At 46.3% G+C, this 22,038-nt stretch overlaps 1 protein-coding gene across 1 annotated transcript; it reads right to left on the minus strand.

Annotated features, from left to right (window-relative positions):
- Positions 1 to 2,211: 2,211 nt before the first annotated feature.
- slc7a5 (solute carrier family 7 member 5) lies at positions 2,212 to 21,250 on the minus strand. Its single transcript, XM_048973038.1, has 10 exons — positions 20,458 to 21,250; positions 15,693 to 15,818; positions 10,241 to 10,346; positions 8,990 to 9,034; positions 8,164 to 8,287; positions 7,736 to 7,839; positions 7,318 to 7,414; positions 6,550 to 6,699; positions 5,876 to 6,053; positions 2,212 to 5,780 (listed from the first exon to the last, which is right to left on the minus strand). The coding sequence occupies exons 1-10, from the start codon at positions 21,026 to 21,028 to the stop codon at positions 5,725 to 5,727; spliced, it is 1,557 nt and encodes a 518-aa protein (XP_048828995.1). The 5' UTR covers positions 21,029 to 21,250; the 3' UTR covers positions 2,212 to 5,724.
- Between the last annotated feature and the right edge of the window lie 788 nt (positions 21,251 to 22,038).

Consider the following 22,038-nt stretch of genomic DNA (forward strand, 5'->3'; position numbering starts at 1 on the left):
AGAGTAATAGATACAGTGGAGTACCTGGCACAGTAATAGAGAGAGAGATTCGGTGAAGTACCTGGCACAGTGTAGTTAGGGGGTCTGCAGAGATTTTGGGCCCATAATGCATGTTATAATGGGCCCCCCAATCCAGGCCAGGCCAATTTTTTGCCTAATTTTTTATGGCTCCTGTCAATCAGGGGACCTCAGAAATCATCCCAAATTTCCCCCCCTCTACAGCTCCCCTGAGTGGAGCACCAGACAAGGTGTAGTAACAGATACATATAGTACATGATACTGTGCAGTATGTTTCCATGCAATCTGTCTGCCTGGTCCTAGACCTCCCATTGACAGCTATGGGCAAGCATAGCTATTGCTCTTAGCTATGCACTGTTTATGACTGTGATGTGGGTCGTACACTTTCATTTTTCATTTTGAAAAGAAATATTGCGGTATGTACTTGTAATTGTAATACCACCCTCGTTTAAATAGTAGTTCTATTGATAAATACATTTTCAGTTTGTAAATGTGAAAATATCGTCTTCAAATACAAGCGTGCAAACCAAAGGTGTGGCAACCGTGGTAAAGGCGTGTGGTAATTCCAAGACGTGCGTTTAAAAACATGTAATACATGACTTTAGTGAAATAATCCTACCCCGGTTAATGCACTTGTTTTTATTCTCACTTTATCTAAGCCGGATATTAAGGCCAAACTGAGAGAGCTTAAAGGACAAGGAGAGGGAGCCAAGGCCAGGATGGTGCCCAGGTGATAAGGGATCCCAGACAGCTTAGAGAGGAGATGAGGGAGGAGAGGCGAGATCTAAAAGGCCGTGGCCCTCGCTGAGCGGGGCGTGCTTCCTGGGATACTCAAATAAAGCACTATAATGTTAAACATTGTGCCTCATCATAGCTACTTCCAGAGAACTGGGACAGAGTAGCAAAAATATCAGAAAACAGAGAAGTCCAACATTATGGAGGGGGCCCTCGGTGGTGGCATGGCCTTCGAAACGCAAGCACACTAAAACAAACATGACTTTCATTGATTGAATCCCAGATCTGAGGGACCATTCTATACGGTTTCTCTTACCTTTCATCCCCTAACAATAGAGAAGAAACAACCGTAAACAACCCATCTTTGATCTGGGTGGAGTGTCTCTCATTTATTTCACCCTTCTTTGAAAGTTTTCCAGTAGTGAGAAACAGAATCAGGAGGACTCGGTATAAGCACTCAGGACAGGGTGCTACAGGCATTTGGACAGCCACCTATGAGCTCCAAGAAAGAGTGCGAGGACCAAGCTGTGAGACTGAGACTTCCCATCAAGTCACATTATTCTTTTGCGGTGTACACTTCATACAGTATGATGTCTTTTTAAATGTATAACTCTGGCAAAGAAAATATTTACTTGCAAATATTGCAAAGTGGGCAGTTTCATTCAATTCAAGAAGTAATTGAAGTGAATTCATCAGGCAATTCTCTCCAATGGTACATTAAACATTATCATACTAACATCATTCTATTCAGTACTTTCTGAAGTAGACTTCACATTCAGCTCAACCACATACTGCACAAGTGGTACGAATAATGGAAAGATGGATTTTAATAAGGAATAAGAAGCATAGCTGGAAGATAAACTATACATAGCCTAATACTTCCCCTGCAGGAAGTAAACTTAAAGTACGTCTTCAGATGATATGGCTTTTTTGGCAACCTGGGTTGATGTGAAATCTTTAAAATTAATTGCATTGTAAGTAGTCAACAAACTTTACAACCATTGAACTTAAAATATGTGAAAGCAGATGATGGAGAGCCATGAGTTCTGTGTTACCAGGAGAAGCCAGGAGGCCTGTGAGAAGGCTGCACTGAGGCATTTCGTGCAAATGTGCGATGAGACAGAAGGGAGGGAACATGGCATACACACAGACACTGACCCGCAAAGGGCAGAGCCACATGTACAGGCACATCCCTCTAGAGTCTTTATGAAAGCCCAAAGTCATGGGAACCAGCAGAACCCTGCGTCAACCTCACCCCAGTCACATGGTCCTGATCACGGCTGGCTCTGTCCCAGGCCGCCTCAGAAATGATCACATGACCCCTGATCTTCTGACTTGAGGAACCAACGGTCTGGCTGAGAGAACCTTCAGCTTTAAGCTGCATTGAGCACGTGGGGGAAATCACAGGGGGAATACTCTGGAACACGCAGGTCTGCAGAAACACACCTCTCACACAGCTCTCTGCACAATGTCACCTTTTTATTGTATTCACCAGACATTTTTAAGAAACAGACAAATGACAAACGGTGCAGTAAACTACCTTCACCTTTTGGCATTTTCTACAGAAATGTTGAGAATTTTCATCCCAAAGACCAGTGAGCACAGGGGAGATTAAGTGGTAAGAAAGCCAAATCATACATCACGCCTGAAGAGCATATTCACAAAAAGAGTGTGTCCTCGCACGTGCCTCTGGGACAGCTTGTGCGTGTTTTCTAATGGTACTGTGTGTGTGCGTGTGTGTGTGTGCATTCATCCACACCCCTAGGCGTGTACATGTGCCTGCGTGTGTCTGTGCGCAGGGCTGGCAGCTACGGCCAGAGTGAGCTGGGAAAATACGGGTAACAGAGATCCTGGAGCACAGGACCAGCATCCGGCCTGAAACAGTGCGGAGTGCAGCAGCAAAATCCTCGGCGTTTTTCATCAAACAACAGAACGAAATGATTAATGATCAGAAAGCCTGGTGTTTTCAGTGTGGGCTGGGCGGCTCACAAGACAAAATGCACTTTGGAGGGCTTTTTTTTTTGGGGGGGGGGGGGGGGGTGTGGCCGGGCATTACAGTTTGGATTCAGTATTTCAATTAAACATGACCAGCAGTTAAGATATTCGCACTAAGCCTGGGCCCACGCTGGGAGGCCTCAGAACCTGGGGTGGGGCCTGATATCAGGGTGTAACCGCCGCAGGAGCGGGCAGGACACAAAGAGCAGGATCTATAATCACAAGAAAAATGCAGAATGTCCCGGCGTGGGCGTGCGTGGCAGACCAGGGCCGACTCATGTGAAAGCAGGACGTCCGTCCAGGAGCAGCAGGACCACACCAGGACCACCCAGGCACAGCCCCGAGATTCAAATCAAGAGAGCCTCAAAGGACCCAAATCATCAAACGCACTCACGGAAGTAGACTGCTTCAGATTTCCTCAGGAAGGGATTCGCACTCCGATCATAAAGCACTAAAGTGTTCCCTGCAAAAGATCTAAGCTCTGCAGTAATCATCGAATTCGTCACCAGGAAGGAAGAGCGAGCTGTGGTTTCACACTGAAGTTTCCGTTACAAGGAAACGTGGCGCGTCACATGAGAGAAGCACACCTAGGTGCATGTCAAACCCGAGAATAAGCGTCCTTTCATTCTTCAGGAGAACATTAAGTTGCTTCTCATGTGATGCAAAAACATTTGCCACACCCAACAGTCTTACATCTTATGTTACACCCCAAGCACCCTCAACCTGTAACCTATGACACCCACTCCCTATCGCACACATGGATATGACGCTTTCCCACTGCCACCAAGAACTGAGTTATACCTGTGTCTAACTGCAATGTATGCAAACCACACCCAAGCTGTAGTCGAGCTATACCCACGCTGAACATGAGCCGACCTAAATCTAATTAGACGAAATGTACGGCGATACTGGTGTTCTGCTCATAGATTATCTGAAGGGGAAAAGGTCATATTCTATATTTTATTAATTATTAGTGGCATTGCGCATTGAGATGTATTGATACATTCCTGACAACGTGGAAATTTTGGAAAAATTTTATAACCGCCGACTTAAAAAAGTACAAATGGCTAAACAGAACGGATTTGTGATGCAAATTTATGCAACCTAATGATAATTCCACTAATATTACATGCTAACAGCGTGATCCTCACAGACATGCTAGTAGAAATTAGCACATAGTAAACCATAAACTTTGAGTGCTTTTTTGAACAGAGGGCGCCATCTAGTGGGCTCAGAAAATACAGCCAGTGGTTCATGAAGTTTAATGTGGCTATCATTAAAGTTCACCGAGTAAACAGTAAATAAGCATCTCCTTGGTTTTACTTCACTGTTGCTCTCCAAACCCGGCAACGCCTCTACCAAGCCGGCCCCTCCGTAGTGGAAAACCGAAGTGAGCTGGAACTAGTGGGTCTACGCAGCATAGGTCAGTACAGCCTGGTTCCTGTATGACAGTGGAGAAGCGGCATGACTCCTGTGATGTCACAGTGGTGAGCCCAGTTCATGGAGCCCGATGACGTAACCAGCCCAGTCATTAAGCATCGTAACCTCATTAAATCAATGTTGCACGTGTTAGAAAACCAACAATGTGAGTAAACGGCAAACTTAAAAAAATGTGTCCACTCTAATTCTCTCAGCATTGTAGTAGTAACAAATTGAAACTATCCATAAAATATTAATATTAAATCATATCATACTGTTATTTTATGCTCTAAAATATCATCGATGAAAAAATAGGCTGGATATTTCCAGCTGATCTCTATTTGAACCAGAGGCACGTAAAAACAGTACTGATAAAAATATTAGGAAAACGAAAGTAGCTGTCCAATTCTGGATGAATTACTGACTATTAGCATTCTGATCTCAGCTAATATTGAAATTTGTTAAAAATGTGTCAAATTAATTGTCAACAACAACAACAACAACAAAAACAACAACAATAATAATAATACTAATAGATGATAGTGTGGCCTGTTACAGAAATTCTACTCGGTTAACTGAAAAGGATTAAACCTAAAAACACAATACAAAGCTATTATTTAGCTATAAAAATAAATCAATATTCTAGCAATGAGGATTTAAAAAAATATCTGAATCATAAATATCGAATCAAGGCACAGATAGCGAGTGAGGCAAAAAGGCAACACGCCTTCGACTCGTAGCCTTGAGCCTGCTGGGCAGAGCCTGACCACAGGGTCTGATCTTGGGGAATGTTCTCCGATGTGGGGGACAGGTGGCAGGCCCCACGAAGGCCTGCACTGGGGCACCTTCAGAGCACTAAGCTGAGAATCCCTTCGTGTGGCCTAATATTTGGTTCTGGGCCGTTCTATGTCGGAGAGATGCAGAAAGCTGCCCCCTGCAGGTTGAACGTCTCCATGCCGCTTCCTCTAGGCAGACATGGAAGCCAGAGGTTCCATCCGCCTCTAACCAGCGCTTGCACAGGCCCGAGTCCCACTCGCGAGTCGACTCGGGGTTGTGAGGAACGCCGCAAAGGTCGTCGTGAAACTGGTGTATTTAACAAATAAGAAAAACAAAATAGTCCTTTTAAGATAGAGAGGAAAGGAGGCTAAGGAACTGGACATGTGATGCTGTCAAAATCACTAAAAGGCTAAGGGACACTGAAAGGCAAGAAACACAGAAAAGGAGGTGATGTCATCTGGAAAGTGCATTCCAGGTACAGACGTGTAAATATAGTTTTAATTCAGTATGTCAGGCGCCACCCTCAGTCTCTACTTCCCCACCTGCCTCCTATAAAAACAAGAAAAACTAATTTAAAAATACATGCTTCGCTCCTTCAGTCAGTATATTAGGAATGCAGAGTTGGAGGCAGGGCAGACGAGGAGACGAGTGTGTCACAGATTTCCACCTCCTATTGCTGAGGACCTGTTACAGTGTGAGATGCATGGATCCTTTCAGGCTTGTGGAGGCAGTGGCGCGGGGGGGGGGGGGGCGGGTAGGGGGGCAGAGGGAGCTGTCAGCTCATGATTCCTGAGGCACCACCTCCAGGATCTTCTGACACAACGCCGTCGATGAGACTGCGGAAGGACGCAGAGGCAGTCGAGTAATGCACACACGTACATGGTGAAACACGTAAACCCGCCCCTCAATCCCCAAGGTTACGGGGACTCACAGATAAGATTCAGCAGCCACTTGGGCTTGTTTTGCCACCAGACGCCAAAATAGTAGACGGGCACACCGGTGGCGATGATGCCGAACCCGATTCCACACTCCCGTGGCGTCTTCCAGACGGAGACGACGATGAGGAAGAGACAAGCCAGCACGAAGGACACAGGCAGCAGGATGTTCACCTGCGAGGGGGAGGAGCCAACAGCACCTCTGTCACACCTCCTGAACAGTGTTTATAAAAAGCCTGTGAGCAGCGCTGTACTAGAGCAGCAGATCACGGAATGAATTAAAGAGCAAAAGTAGGCCAGTCCCTGCACTGGGTAATTGACTTTGTTGCAAATTCCTTAATTTAGCAGCATTAGTGATGTTTACCCCCATCCAGTACTCTTCATTAAAGTTGCTTCATTATCATTACGACCTGCCTTTTTAACAAGGACCCTCTACCCTCTAACAAAGCCCCTCAGTCACAGGAGGATAAAGACCAGCAGTGACTGGAGACTTACACAAAGGGCCTCTTTGTCCTCCTGTCAGGCTGGCCTAGCTCACTCCTGCCTCACACATGCACACTGCCCCAATTTCATCCCCCTGGTGTCTGTCTGCACAACTGCGAAATTTCAAACCATCCAACGTCATTGGTCGGCTGATAGCTGGTACCGCCCCTTCCTGCCCGATGCTGACCTTGATTGGCCGCTCCAGCTCGGGCTTCTTATAACGTAGCCACATCATGCCAATGATGGCCAGGGCAATGCAGAGCCAGTTAAAGAAACTGAAGAAGTTGATGACAGAGAAGATGTCGTTGGAAAAGGCGTAGAGCAGCGTCATCAAGCACTGAGTGGAGAGGGAAAGACAAGCATGACCATTTACATACAGATGCAGCTAGACTAGCAGGTATCAAACAGTAGACCAATACTGAGGTGCATGTCATTACTTCCTACCAGACCAAGAAAATGACAATTACTGAACCAGGAGGACAACTCAGCCTGAGGAGGTGGGGTCAGTATATACCAGGGGGACAAGTCAGCCTGGGGAGGTGGGGTCAGTATGTACCAGGGGGACAAGCCAGCCTGGGGAGGTGGGGTCAGTATGTACCAGGGGGACAAGTCAGCCTGAGAAGGTGGGGTCAGTATATACCAGGGGGACAATTCAGCCTGAGAAGGTGGGGTCAGTATGTACCAGGGGGACAATTCAGCCTGAGAAGGTGGGGTCAGTATCTACCAGGGGGACAAGTCAGCCTAGGGAGGTGAGGTCAGTTTGTACCAGGGGGACAAGTCAGCCTAGGGAGGTGAGGTCAGTATGTACCAGGGGGACAAGTCAGCCTAGGGAGGTGAGGTCAGTTGCATGAAGATCTGGCCACAACAGTATGTATGGGGAGGCTCAGAACAAAAAGTCAGACTAACGCAATGTCAGCTACGCTGGAGGACCCTAAAGCCGAGAATCAACATGTACCGTGAAAATCAGCGAGGGCAGAGGGGTCAGCAAGTTGGGGTGGATCATAGACAGCAGGCTGGGTAGGTGCCCCTCCCGAGACCCTACAAAAAATAGCCTAAAACACAAAGAGAAAGGAAGCTTAGCAGGACAGGTGACACTGCATAACAACATCATACACACAAAAAGTTACTTGTACTCTTGAATATCATTACTGGGGGCTCGTAGAAGCAGACAAAGCACTGATGTATATGTGAGTGTGTGCAGGGGCGTAACTAGAAATTTTGGATGCCCTGACAAAATCTTGGGTAGATTTTGCTGGGCATGGGAAGCGCCGGCGGTACATTTTGGGGCCTCTGTAAAGTGCCGGGCCACCTAAATCTGCCAGTGTCTCCATGTCCCTCTGACGCCAAGTACGTATATGGTGTGTGTGAGGTACCTGGAGGAAGTGAAGAGGGAACCGTTGACAGAACCGAAGCAGGAGAGCCCCACAAACACTGGGATGATCCAAGCCATCGGACCCAGGTGGAAGTTCCCAAAATCCTATATGGCATGGAGAGAATGGGGGAATGAACCACCACAGGAACACCATCAGTGTCCTGTCATCACTGAGGTTAAAGGCTGCATCCACTAAGTCAAGCATCTTGCACATATGGGTCTGAGTGCCTATGTGTGTGTGCATAATCATGTCCAAGAGATGGTCACAGAAAAAATGAGGCATCCGCAGCTTTTATCTCCAAGCACCAAAATGTCTGCAATTTCCATAAAATTTCGAGGTTTGCATGTTTCGCAGGGATACGCATCATTATTTAAATTTAAGCAGAACTTTAAGGATGTGCCCATAAAGACAAAAACACAATCACTCACCACGGCAACAGCCTCCGACACAAGCATGTCCTCTGGACTCAGGGTGGTGAAGTACGCCAGGTTGGTGAGCACGTAGACGATGGTGACGATGGGCAGGGAGATGATGATGGCACGAGGAAGGTTTCTGTGCGTGCGGGCAGGGGGGGAGTTATAAACTTTAACATCAGCCCACATAGTACTGTCTTCGCTATTCTAACAAGGTAGTCAGAGGCTGTGGGCAATTAATAGTGATGGCAAAAATGACGCTTCATGAACCATTTGTGGTATTTTTGATACCACTAGATGGTGCTGTTTGTTCAAAAAAGGGGCCAAAGAATGCCCCAAAGTAAACCAAGATCTAGTGGGATCAAAATTGATTAATAAGTAACTACTGCTAAAGACCCTTAAGTTCACTTAAGTGAATAAAACTTCGCTTTGGGCATTCCTAGGCTCAGATGAATCTGAAGCAGACACTGCCTTCCCAGCTACTCGCTTGACAGGTCCAACGTAAATCCCAGAAATCTTAGCAGCATGAGCAACAGCCCCTCTTTGTCACGGTGCGCTATGCGCTCCCATGGAGGCAGACACTTCTCATCACTGCCTACCTCTCACTGTCTTTGTGCCTCCTGCTAAATCAAACCAGCCCTGTAACTGGTTGCCTTTTCAGCTGAATTAAATAGCCTGTGTTAGAGGCCAGTCTTTCAGCTCGAGTTAATTGCTCAAGATGGCGGCCGTGCTGCTGCAGGCTGTATCTGTGTTTGGCTTTAAAAGCCCCCAACTGAGCATGAGGGCACAGGTTGGTCTTCAAATGCACCCATCACACCCCACAGCAGAGGTGAATACTCACTTGTATGGTTCAATCATCTCTTCCGTGACAAAATTCAGGTAATTCCTGTGAGGAAAAAAAAGCACAGTGGCTTCACTGAGTGCAACAAAAATGTAACTAATCAAAAATCCACTCTTCAAATTAACTGTTAAACAGAAGCCTGCTTAAAAAAAACATGGAACTTTGCAGTCCCCAACATTTAGTGCAAACCAAACTGTAATGAAATACTGTAACGAGAGAGAGAAATATGGCAACTCTAAGGCCTAACTTAGCAAAACAATACATGCAAAGACTGAAAGACTGCCGTCCTTCTTAAGGTGATGTCGTGCACGGCAGAGGAGGCCCCTTTCAGGCTGCCAGTTGTGGTTTTGCGTGTCTGAGTCGCTCAAAAATTCTCTCTGAACGGAAACAAATTTAAACGCAACGTCTAGCAGGCATCCGTGGCTGCAGTAATTCAAAATTAGAACCAAGGTGAGGTTTTTTCAGAGAGATGCTCACTGATGTACAGTGTGATGTTAACACATGTCTGAGTTTGACACCTAACATGCGCTTTAAAAACACTTAAGATACACCCAGTGATGCAACCCACATGGTGAATCACTTAAGGAAGTTTCACTGAATAAGTTTGTGAAAGTTGTGTCATCAGCCTCATTTCCTTGCATGGTAACTGTTAAAAAAGGTAAAGGAGAAAACCTGTGCGCTTCCTACATACAGCAAAGGAGGGTTTGTGAATACACTGCAGAATTAGGCCATTACGGTCAAGCAGGCGCAGACCCAACCTGGCTAACGGTGGCTAAACTGCCTCAGAACAGGGCAGCCATTTTGCCAATTATAACGAAATTGCAGCACTTCCTGTGAAACTCACATGAAATGGGGAAGACGACCTGTCATTAGCCCGGAAAATGAAACACGAAATAAGGCTGCTGAAGAAAATATGAGATAAGGAGGCTCAGGTGGGCGGGGGTGTAAAATACAGGCACAGAAACCCACAGCTAACGGAGCCTCCCAGTTGGTCTGAATTGTTCCCACTGGGCCACGCCTGGCAGGGACTGGTTGTGCAGGTGAGCTGAAGTTTCATCCCACCCGAAATACATCAGCTCCGAGCAGCAGAACATTCCGGAAAGAGTGCTCTGTGGAGCTTTACGGCGATATGCATAGCTTGGCGAGATGTAAATGGAGACTCAGAGCTCTGTGTGCAAGAGAAGCGCGCCGAGGTGTAAGTCCAGAGGAGTGTCAGAGTCTTTGGGACGGGATCTTGATGGCTCCACCTACCAGCCTCCGTATGCGAAAAGTCCGCTGTACAGGGCCAGGCCAATTTGCCCAAAGTCTGAATTGGATCCCTTGAATGCATTTTCTGGCAAGAGACCGTCTGTTTCACCTGAAGGAGGAGGGTGGGGGTTGGGGGTAGAGAGCAGAGATGGAAGAAAACAATTGGCACTTTTACTTTGTTCCAGATTCGCCTCATCTGAATGTTCAACCTTGTCACCCATCCCACACTCAAAGGGGGGGTGGGGAGGTTCTTCTCTTCTTGGGGGCCCGAGGGATGTTGGGAGGGCACATTCTTGGCCTAAATGGCCCATAGAACCTTTTGGTCAGAACAGACATTCAACCACTTGTTGCTTCAGCCAGAACTCCAGCCCATGTGACCCGATACGCGCGAGCCTGCCCTCATGAGGTCCAGAACAACACCCCCGTGCTGTTGCTGCCCGCTCTGGGCCGTGTGACCTCTCCGCGTGTTTGGTCATATGACACTCAGCAGTAAAGTGGGAAGGAGATGCTGAGCCCCTAAACGCAAACTCAGGCACATGCCCAGTAACTCGCGCAGCATTTAACTGGCTAAACTGATAGCAATCCTCCACAGGGATGGAAGCGGGAAGGAGGCACAGGCTGACAGACGAAATATCTGTCTGGAATATTCTGAGAAGTCCTACAAAAGCGGCTGCTCCATCCCCCCACCTATCATCTCGCTGGACCCAAATGGCCTTGAAAGGGGCATTTAGAGATAAAATTCTCACTTGATAATGCAGTGAAGGCAGCTACCGTTTGCTTTTGGGCTCACATGAAGGCGGCCATATTCCATCATATCCATATCCATATCTGAGCAACCTGCCAACCTGCCCCCCCCTGAGTATCAATGCCAAAATAGTCCTAGCTACTATAATCACTGTAATCCAGTCAATGGAGCGATCACTCTGTATTACATGTTAAATATATAACTATTTTAGTTACAGTATTAACCATGATGCACTGCTCTAGGCTGGATTGAAGCACATTATTACTTTAATATAACAGATAATGAAGAACTAAATCACCTTCTCTTTTCATATTTTTACCAAAATATGTACTATACCAAAGAAATATGTTATTTTAAACCATAACGGTTATTGAATGAGATGACATTGACTCAAAACTAGAGGTGGGCATTGGCAGATTCCTCTTTGCTATTACATCAGTATTTGTTTGCCATTTCTTTTTGTATTGATTTTTCAATAGTTTTTTTGCTGAATAAAATTTCAGGTCTATATTTAAAGTAAAGACAAGGCCTGTAACGGTACACGTTTGTCACGTGCGGTTTGGTTACCTCAACTGAGAATGCACAATAAAACCAAAATTCACAAGCAGATGTTCAACACAGGGAACATTATGCTAATTGTGGCTAATGCTGGTTATAGTCAGCTATAACTGGCAGTGTGGGAACATTTTGGCTCCCAGTAAATTAGTTCATAAGACCAACTACTCTAAGGCTTTGTTATATCAAACTGGGATGTTTCTGAAAGTACATCCAACATGCTCAGGTATTTACCAAACATTGACTTTTATGCATTGTTACACCCCTAGTAAAGACTGTACCTTCTTACATTAAAGAGTTTTATTGAACTACTGTGTCAAGGGTCGTTGCCACGCAATCATCCAATTAGGGGTGGCTGAAAAGAAGCACATGAATGTTAGTGCTGCCACAATATTTCACCATGGTAAATCGCACAGATGGCTGTACTCATGTCTAGGTGTCTGTTTACGTTACACAATCCAAAGTTTGTCCAAACTCGGAATTTAAATTGAGATGGTGCTGGAGTAGTTTCTGCACACGCCTGCTCATTCATGATAACATCACGCCAGACTTGTGCATGCGAGTCCCTTAATAAAATGTGTCTACAACAGTGCAAATACATTGGTAGTAACAAATGTGACCAACATAATTACAGTAATTAACGTTTAAAGCGATACTTTAAAATCTATTTTAAGTCTTGCAGCAATCTAAAACCACACCTTAAAGAACTGCGAAATGTAACTGAATCAATTTTCCCCTGCTCCTCTACTCAGCGCTACTCCCGAGTGTGTGCTACCATCCAGGACTTCAAGAACTCACTTTAAATTCGTTATTCAACAGACCACTACTCAGACTGACAACTACAGACAAACAAGTCTTGTAAATATGGGCGATATTAGCAACTGAAAGGTGTTTTTGATGGTGAAAATGGTTGAAAAGTATAACCTGAAGCAGGTGTACAGCATACTTGAACCTTAGATGTGGCTCTGCCATAATGGCGATATTAAAATAAAAGTGTCTTTGTCTCCAAGTACTAGCACTAATTTGCTGTAATTACCATGAGAATTAATCTGTGTTGCTTGGGTTTTAATTAATGAAGTAGACAAAGGACACAGACAAATGAGTCTTTATTCTCGAGGCATGACTGAGGCTTTACAAAATGTAACAGGACCAGCAGAAGAAAATGTTTGAAAAGCACATTCCTTGCCCTACAGAACTGTTCTGGAAGCCCACCGATCAGTAACAGGAAAGCAGAACCTGATCGTACCTGGCTCTGAAGCTCATCAGCAGGTGTGTGTGTGTGCGTATTATGTTTATATTACTTTGTGGGAACCAAATATTTCCCACAATGTGATATAAACCTGTTATTTGATGGGGGACCATTTTTCAAGTCCCCACAAAGATCTGAAAGTGCAATCAGAAAACTAAAAATGCCAAAAGTCTTGTATTTTGTTTGGTTACTTATGGTTAAGTTTAGGACTGGGTAGGGATTAAGGTCGGCATTTTGGGAGTAGAGATTTCCACTTAGAAATTAATGAAGAGTTCCCACAAAGATATAATTACAAACCTGTGTGTGTGTGTGTGTGTGTGTGTGTGAAAGAGAGAGATATTTTACACTGCACCAGAGAGGTATTAACTCTTACAGCCCCACCTTAATGTTGCAATGTGTGTAATCCCACTACACTTCAACTCATAGACACACAAGCAAGCAACCCCTGAGCCAAAGCAGGCAGTCCTCACCTCCCAGCTTTTCATTGGCTTTCCAATTAGGCCACGTCCACCATTAGCAGCCCCTGTGCCCCTTCCCACTAAACACAACAAACAAGCATCAGCGGTGGGCGGGCAGGTGAAAGGTCAACCCCGCCCGCGCGCCTCACTTCAGCCCAGCAGAGTTTCTGGCATCGACGACACTTCGCTAACGAATTACCTGTCGCTGTTTGCTGCCCAGTACTAACACCTTTGCTGGTAACGCTGGCTGTGGAGGACAGCCTGGGAGGTGGATCAGTGAAACTGGGTCGACGGAGTGGGGGGTGGGGGGCGTGGAGCTGGTAGGCAACGGAAAACAGGTGGCTGGGTGCTCATGTGTGAAGAGAGTGTGAGCTTTGTGCTGCAGGACCGGGCGGAGAAGCTGAACATGACAGTGGCGGGGCCGGCTGGACGAGCTTGTAAATAAACCAGAGGAAGATCCGATTTCCCCACACCTAACACACACACACACGCACACACACGCACACGCAGCCCTGTGGGGAAGGTGTCAGAGGCTGCTGTCTCATGGTGGGTGAAGTTCCATTGAAGAACCATTATATCTGTGATTCTTTTTTTAAAGGTGAACAGTCCAGAGGCTATATCAGAACGGGGGCTTAACTCACTCTCTTTCTAAAGAATGGTCAATTACCATTTACCATAAGACAGCCAATCAGAAGAGGCCTGCCACAAGTAAGTTCTACCTGTTCTCAACACTGATTGGATGCAGGGGCATTCATTAAAGAACAGGTTTATATTAATGGCTCATGTTACATCTCTGATCACCTGAACCAGATACACCGCCTAGCATTTTAGCCATTCAGTGAATGATTGTTAGGTAAACCACAGGTATCCTCTAGAAATAAATGAAGGAAAACTTACCATCCGTCTACAATTATACAACAAAGAGCACCAGTTCTTTGCAATGAAAATAAATGTACATTTTGCACAGTTTACGGCTATGCATTGTCTTAACCGAGATGAATTTGACCGTTAAGCAGCGGGAATGCCTGGGCCAAAGCCAGCTGCAATTAAAAATGTTATGCAAATAAGTTTCAGGAGGAACTGCAATACGACTCTTCCAGTCAGAGCACTGGCGTCACACCTCTTAACAATGATTCAGACGGTACCACCCTGGATCATCTCATCTCCGGCTTATTGGGGGTTATCTTACTAAAACCACCGAGCTGGGCGGTGACAGAGCCGACCGATCCTCCTGATACTACAAAGTCACACGCTTTATTTTTGGGGACTTCTCATAGGCTTATTTAAATGCAGTTAATCAATCATTCATTCATTCAATCCATCCATCCATCTTCCAGCTGTTTATCCCAGGCAGCAGAGAGCATGACGCTGAGGTCCACCATGGTGTAGCACACAACTAACGCACACCCATTCACTACGGGCAACTCAGAGATGGCGATAAAGCCTAGTCATATGACTTTGCTCTGCGTGTGCAGTTTGCATGTTCTCTCAATATTGCATGGGTGTGCAGTTTGCATGTTCTCCCTATAATCGCATGGGTGTGCAGTTTGCATGTTCTCCCTATATCGCATGGGTGTGCAGTTTGCATGTTCTCCCTATATCGCATGGGTGTGCAGTTTGCATGTTCTCCCTATATCGCATGGGTGTGCAGTTTGCATGTTCTCCCTATATCGCATGGGTGTGCTCCTGAAACCCAGAGGTCGCATGTCAGCCCCCAACCCTGAAGGAATAAGGCAACAGTGCCACCCACTGACCCACCTGCTGCTTCATTTTTGTGCCCAGGGTACGTCCGCTGGTAGGGCTGGAATTGCCCTGCTGACATTCACTGCGAAGACTTCTTAGGAAATTGAGGATATACAGGATTTCTTTGGCCAGATACTAAAGCACTTTAAACACTTTGAGGAATGTCCAGTAGAGATGTGCACCATCGCTGTCATAGAGCAGCCCAAGGAGGGGCAGGAAGACAGAGGGGCATTGGGGCATTCCACAGACCCCCCCGTCTGTCAGCCAGAGAGCGGCGGTTCTGCCGAGCCTCCACCCACCTCCCCCCATCCGTCTGCCATCTGGGCCTGGGGGGCGCTGCTGAAAAATGCCCCCCCCCCCCCCCCCCCCGCGATCTGGACCGTATCCCCTGGGCGCTTCGGAGGCAAAGGCTGGCGAGATGGCCTGACTCTTCCAGAACCGCGAGGACCCCCCCTCCCAAACATGTGACGGCGATGTGAGAATCCCCCTCCTCTCTATAAACTGTCTAACAAGGTTTACAGAAACATCAGTTTACGGTCAACGCTGTCCACCATTAAGCCATTAAGAATGATCATTTTGTGCGGTTACCATAGCAACAGTGACGTGTTCTCCAAAACCCTGTCATCATCATAAACCACACACCCCACAACAGGAGAAAGACCCCCATTACCTAGGAGAGGGCACACAAGAACCTCCCCCCCTCACCTTTGCCGATCTGGATGAAACCGATGATGATGATGAGCGCCAAGGCCAGCAGTTTGGCAGCAGCAAAGGCGTCCTGGACCCGCGTGGCAGCTTTTACACTGTAGCAGTTCACAGCAGTCAGGAGCACTGGAACACAGAACCACACACACACACACACACACACACCATGTTATGGACATGCGCAGCCGGTACAACTTTACAGCCATCGCTTCAAGTTGCACATTCTGCGCTCTATTAAAGCTGAAAAATTATAGCTGCCGTACAAAGGTCAAACAGCGGAGAGCTTTCAGGGATTTGACAGCACGCACATTCCTCTCCAGCTTCTTTCCTCAGTAACATCACCTGATTGAGTCAGAACAAAGGTCGGGTTCCCCAGGCGCTTCCTGAAACATAACCATGTCGTATGCTGCAAGACATGAGGACCCGACTGAATCTGGGGCTGGTTTCGGTGTGGTACCCACAGGATGTGTCAGTGCTGCAGGCGTGGGTCGGTATGTGGCACAACAAACACACAGCGTGTCACTATGCCCTTCTGTGGCATCCTGCGGCCCCTCACCAAGCACGCACCTCACCAAATTACAGTAAACCCACCCCCCCCCCCCATCTCTAGGCTTTTCAGGCCTACCCCGGAGAATTTACGAAGAAGCTCTGCCATAAATCGTGCAGGACAATGAGCTCTAAGCCTTCCTGAAAGGGCGCCAAAAAGAGGGATGGGGCTACAACCCCCCACCCTGGACAAAGGCGGGAAACACAGGCCAAACGGAGGGAAAAAACTGGTGGACAGTCAGCAGAGCCAGACAGGCGCCGTGTGTGACAGAGCAGCAGGGGGCGAGGCAGAGCTAGGAAGCAGGCTGCGTCTGGCAGCAACGTCACCCTCCCTCCCCCACCATCGCCCAGCCCAAGCCCACCTTCTCGTGCCCATGCCCTGCCAGTGAAAGAGCTACATAAACAAGGAGGGTGCTGATTAGGGAGGGACTGCCAAGGGACAGCAAAGAGGCCTCCCCCAGTCCCTAGACTGAGAGCACTGCGGGGTGGGGTCCCAGTCCCTAGACAACCGAATATGGGGCCCCACCCCTCCGCTTTCCTGCATGCGCGGAGTGACAGACAAATTTTCACAGCATCTTGCATAAAGCAAAGCAATACTCCTGGACACGAGAACAGCCTACACTACCCAGAATGCATCCTGATTACCTGGCAAAGTGGAAAATGACATTGCACAGCCTCTATATTCAATATTCAAAAGACAGTTTCTAAACTGTTACTGATTGGTCAGTGCAGAGGTGGCGAAAGCTGATACAAGGACAACCTTAAACACCTGAATCTTCATCACAGCTTCCCTTTACTTTTTAAACCATTAGCACACTTGGGCATCAAGTGAATAATTTGTACATTAAATTGCTTTATACACCTTTGGGTACATGAGTCTGCCAAATATAACATATTGCCCCCCCCCCCCCCCCCCCCCCAGCTGATATCTGTAGGTATTTATTTGCGGGCATGTCCAGGAGACAAAATAAAAACCTATAATGAGGGCTGCTGAGCGATGTGGAGTTCAGCCTGATTTGTGTCATTCTTTATATTTATGTCTCCAGTGGGATTAGAGGATTTATTTTGATACAGACACAGCAAGAAAAGCAGAAGCTAAAGAGAGCTAAAGGCTGGTAGCGTGAATACAGGTCAATGTCGTGAGCGGCATGCGGCTTAAGGACTATATCTCGGTGCATGGGAGGCACTCCTCCTTGCAGGACTCATCACACAGAAGGTGCCTTCACTGCAGGCATCTTTTACCAGTATGGAGGAAATGACACGGCTTTCATGTGAAACAAAACAACACAGCGGCCTTGGAATGCCCAAGCTCCACCTTCCAGCCTAAATATCGCATGTCGACGGAGGAGGTTTCTCGCCAGCTACCAGTATGTCATGACTGGTTCTTGTTTTATCACCATGGTCAGTGCATCTGTGAGACTTCCTGATAAGGCTCTCCGAAACAGTCCTGCCTCGCAGCAAAGACGAGGCAGGACAGACACAGAGCTTGTTTTCCTCGCCACACCATCACACATCTGCATGCCGATAAGGGAGAGCCCAGCAGATTATGTTTAAATAGTGGGAGATACAGGCGACACGCCGATGCCCCCGCTACAGCTTTCTGGCTTCCCCTTTTTGTCACATGCGCGACCAGCCTACCGCCAAACCGGGCTCAGAATTACAGCTGCACAGTGACTTCATTCATTACCATACCTTGCAATTCAAAGAATGTTAATTTCAATTACAATTTTGACTTTCAATGAAATTATCACAAAATAATCTAGATAAAATTATTATTGTATCACATTTCATTTTGCAATGATGCTTCCTTTTTTAATAGTTTGATACATGCATGGTATTTCTGAAGTCAATGACTAATTGTGTTAAATAATCATGTTTCAGATCATCGATATTAGGTTAATCAATATTAATCAAAATAATCATAATTATGATTTTTGTCATAATCAAGCAGCCCTGGCTATACCACAAACAAAATCCCAGATTATCAACTTTCCAACCAACCATGGCCAAATTTCCCCCCGCCCACCACCACCTCAGCCTGCTCCTCCCATTGGTTTCCCCCCTCAAGACAAGCAAATAAAGGCTGTAGAATTCTGGTTCTGTGTCACATCCACTACCCTCCCCTGAAACCACACACAGAGGCCACTCTCTCAGCATATGACTAGCGTGTTATTTTACTGTGGCACGTGTCAGGTGAATGCTTTTATGACCACAAATACATAGTGAAGACTGGGATTGATAATAGCCAGGCAAACGGAAAATGGAACAATTTGAACCTGAGCGCCCCAGGTCCCCTCTGTGACTGGCTGCTTAATTTGTCGGCAGACATTAAGGTAATCCCTCGCTAATCTTGGATTCTTCAAAGATCCCTGGGTATGGTACTGCTGGCCAGATCATATTAGAGTCCGGCTAAGTCAGGAAAACTGTGCTGCCACAGTCCATACTTGAGAAACAGGGGCTTACTCTCCCGAAGGACTAACGGCGGTCGCAGCATTTTCACTGGATTCATGCATGGTGTTTCCTTGTCATAGTCAGAAGTACGGAGGGTCAAGTCGTAAGAGATCGGACTGTTAGGGGCGGCAGGCTGCGCCCTGCTTACACTCGAACCATTAGAGGAAAGGCAAACACGTGGATCTGAGATGATCGGCTTACAAAGCACAAAAGAAACACTTTTTAACGGACAACTAATATAGCCTACATGGGCATCGACGCAGGCACTATTTTATACAGTGAAAAATAATTGTAAATATAATGTAATGTAAGATATTTTCCCAATTCAACACAAATCGTATTGATATCGCCCTTTTCCTCTGTTCATTCTCCTATTGTGCCTATTATACTACGGTCGATTTAAAATAACGATTTCGTAGTTCTGCAAAACTAGTTTTACAATGCTGTTTAAAGTGTATGCGCGACTGTGAGAGTAAAATAAAACCCGGACATAAACACGTGTTTAAGTACAGTCTCGAGCTCTGAATTTGAAATAACCAACACTGTTAGTTACACTCATCATTTAATAATAGAAATACTCCATATATTTATTCAATCAGTAAACCGTCAGTGTATATTGTGTATATATGGACATAAAAGCCGGCCAATTAATCAAACTATTCGATTTTATTTGTTTTACCCGTGTTAAATGAAGCGATCGCTGCAAATGTCACACAGACACGTGGGATTACTCATAATTTACCATAAGTCAAAGCTTTCATCACGGAAACTACGAGATGGCGCACTTCTCCTTAATTCACTTGGTTGATGCAACTACGGCACGAATTACATTATGGAAATAGAGAGAAGTCTGACTCCAAAGTGAATGGACATTACATCAGACGAGATGTTATTAGGTTTATACGTGAAATAGTCACTATAGGATATAATAGGTTAAGAATCGGATCAGATTCAGACTTAGACATCTCACCAATATAACTTCATTTAGAGTTTTTGGACTACGTTTAAGAGCACTAAATTACTCGCATTGCCACACCTAACAGCTTATCGACGATATGCATTGTAAGCGCAATTGTTATACAAGGTGACGCCATATCCCTCTGCTTTGTCGATTTATGCAAGTAAAGTTCCCCTGGCATGAATGAAATTCTTGCAACAATAGATACAAGAAAAAATTCAATGGCACAAATCCTGCTCATTCTGCCTTTAAGGTACCCAACGCGACTATAACCACCTCTTGTAATTGACTGGTTCAGGTAAATAGAAGTGGAGTGGATTTGGGGCAGGTAGTGACAATTGCGCAAACCGGTAAAAAGAACGACTTTCAAGTACGACTCGGTTCCCTTCGTTCGTATCCAATAGAATGGGATTTTCTGCGAAAGTAACATCACTATCAAAACCATCACCACAAGTTTGTTTATACTGGAGTGCCAATACAATAACCAAGAAAAACCAAACCTGAGAACTACCGCGTGGATTACGTTACGTTGAAGGAGGGAGTCTGAGCCCAAAGTGAATGAAATTGCATCAGATCCCTTTGTGATCATCATGGGATAAACTATAATGAAGAATATGTTTATACGGGTACCAATATGATAAGAAACCCAAGCCCCGTACTTTGACTTAAGGTTTAATACACATGAACCGATGTTCAAGCCGGAGCAGGTGTAATAAGAGACACCACATGTAATTCAGCTCCACCGAAACAAGTGCAGCTCGTTGAGACAATGATGGCGAAAATACTGTAGTGGACGCCGGTAATACTTACATATGCAGAGACATGCGACGACTTTAGCTCCAGTTTCGGGGACCGGGCACATGGGGAAGATGGGCTTTAGCAGATAGGTAGCGAAGACGTAGGCGACAATGTACTGCGACGAGGGTCGGATGATGAGCAGCTCTATCCAGAGCTTGAGGAAAGCCAGCAACGAGCCATACACCTCCAGAATGTAGGCATAATCGCCGCCCGACTTGGTAATAGTGGTGCCCAGCTCGGCGTAACACAGTGCTCCCACCGTGGAGAAAACCCCACAAACTGTCCAAATGATGAGCGACAGTCCAACGGAACCGGCCTCCTTCACCACCCCAGTTGGAGTCACAAAGATGCCCGATCCTATGATGGTACCCACGATTATGGCTACGCCATTCATTAGTGTTATCGTTCTCTGAAGGACGACCGTCTCCTCCCCGGCGTCATTCCCTTCCCCGTTCGGACTCCCTTGAGCTCGGTTTCGGGCCGCGCTCCCGTTCTCCCCTGGGGAAAGCATTTTTTCGGTCACCTGCTCCTCTTCATCTCGCTCCGCCGACGAGTTTGAGCTTCGCTTTTTTAAACTTGACATTGTTCCTCTATACGGGAACAAAAACCTCCCCCGCCGATGCGCCGATTGCAGATGAAACGACTGAACCGTGCTGCGCAGCGACCGGATCTCAGATGCCGGGTAGCGAGAACACACTGATCATATGCCGGAGACTCGGCAGTGCCTCTGCTCTATCAGGACAAACACCTCACGGATCACAGCCAGTTTGACGTTTATGTAGTAGCGTCATGGTTGACTCCTCCTGCTGATGCTGCTCTTACTGAAAAGACAAAGCGGGTTCGCAACTACGCCACCTAGAGTCGCAGTGCTTTGAAACGGAATTATAACTCTAAGTCTCATATATTGATGAACATACTGTACATTTACATGTATACTGCTTCACTGAAAGTGCGAAGTGAAATGGTCTGTGAAGGGAAACATGGATGTTTTGTTATGATCTGCCGTTTTCACGTTGTGCCATAGCAAAAGTAGCAAGGAGTGGTCGGAGGTGCATGGATGGAGGCTGGAATGCCGGGTAGGATCTGTCTTCCAGACGCTACCTTATCCCGTTTGAGGTCTTTTCCTTTCATGTGCTTAGGTGAGGACCAGCCTCAGGCTCTCCATAATGAAAATCAGACATATTTAACTGCTTTTATAAAACTGCTCTTTTACTGATATTATGAGTGGTTATTTTTTCAGCTGACCACTTCTGTGAGTGAAGACCCCTGTTTGGGAATACTTTCTTCTGGTTGACTCTGAACATGACTGACCTCTTCTAATGGCATTTCTCTTTGACCAGTATCATTCCTTTCCAGTCCACTTGCCGGCTAGGCAAATGTCAGTGTCTGTCAGGGGGCCCTGCTCTCACACTGCTCCCCTTCGCAGGCAAAGCAGCCAGTAAAGATGTGCTTTTAGTTGCAGCATTAACCCTGTGGTAATACTAGTGTTAACGTGCTTAACCTAAACCCACCTCTCCCACTTAACCAGTACAGGGTTACGGAGTGCTTGGAGGTGACCTGAGGGAGCAGAGGAATTGGGGAGGGCACAGTGTG

This window comes from Brienomyrus brachyistius, chromosome 13, assembly GCF_023856365.1.
Source record: "Brienomyrus brachyistius isolate T26 chromosome 13, BBRACH_0.4, whole genome shotgun sequence".
Classification (NCBI taxonomy): Eukaryota; Metazoa; Chordata; class Actinopteri; order Osteoglossiformes; family Mormyridae; genus Brienomyrus; species Brienomyrus brachyistius.

Coding starts and splice junctions, on each gene's coding strand:
- slc7a5 (XM_048973038.1), bottom strand. CDS start 21,028: ATGTCAAGTTTAAAAAAGCGAAGCTCAAACTCGTCGGCGGAGCGAGAT. Junction 7,840..8,163: donor TGTCGGAGGCTGTTGCCGTG/GTGAGTGATTGT, acceptor CATGCCATATAG/GATTTTGGGAACTTCCACCT. Junction 5,781..5,875: donor GTGGCTGCTGAATCTTATCT/GTGAGTCCCCGT, acceptor GTCCTTCCGCAG/TCTCATCGACGGCGTTGTGT.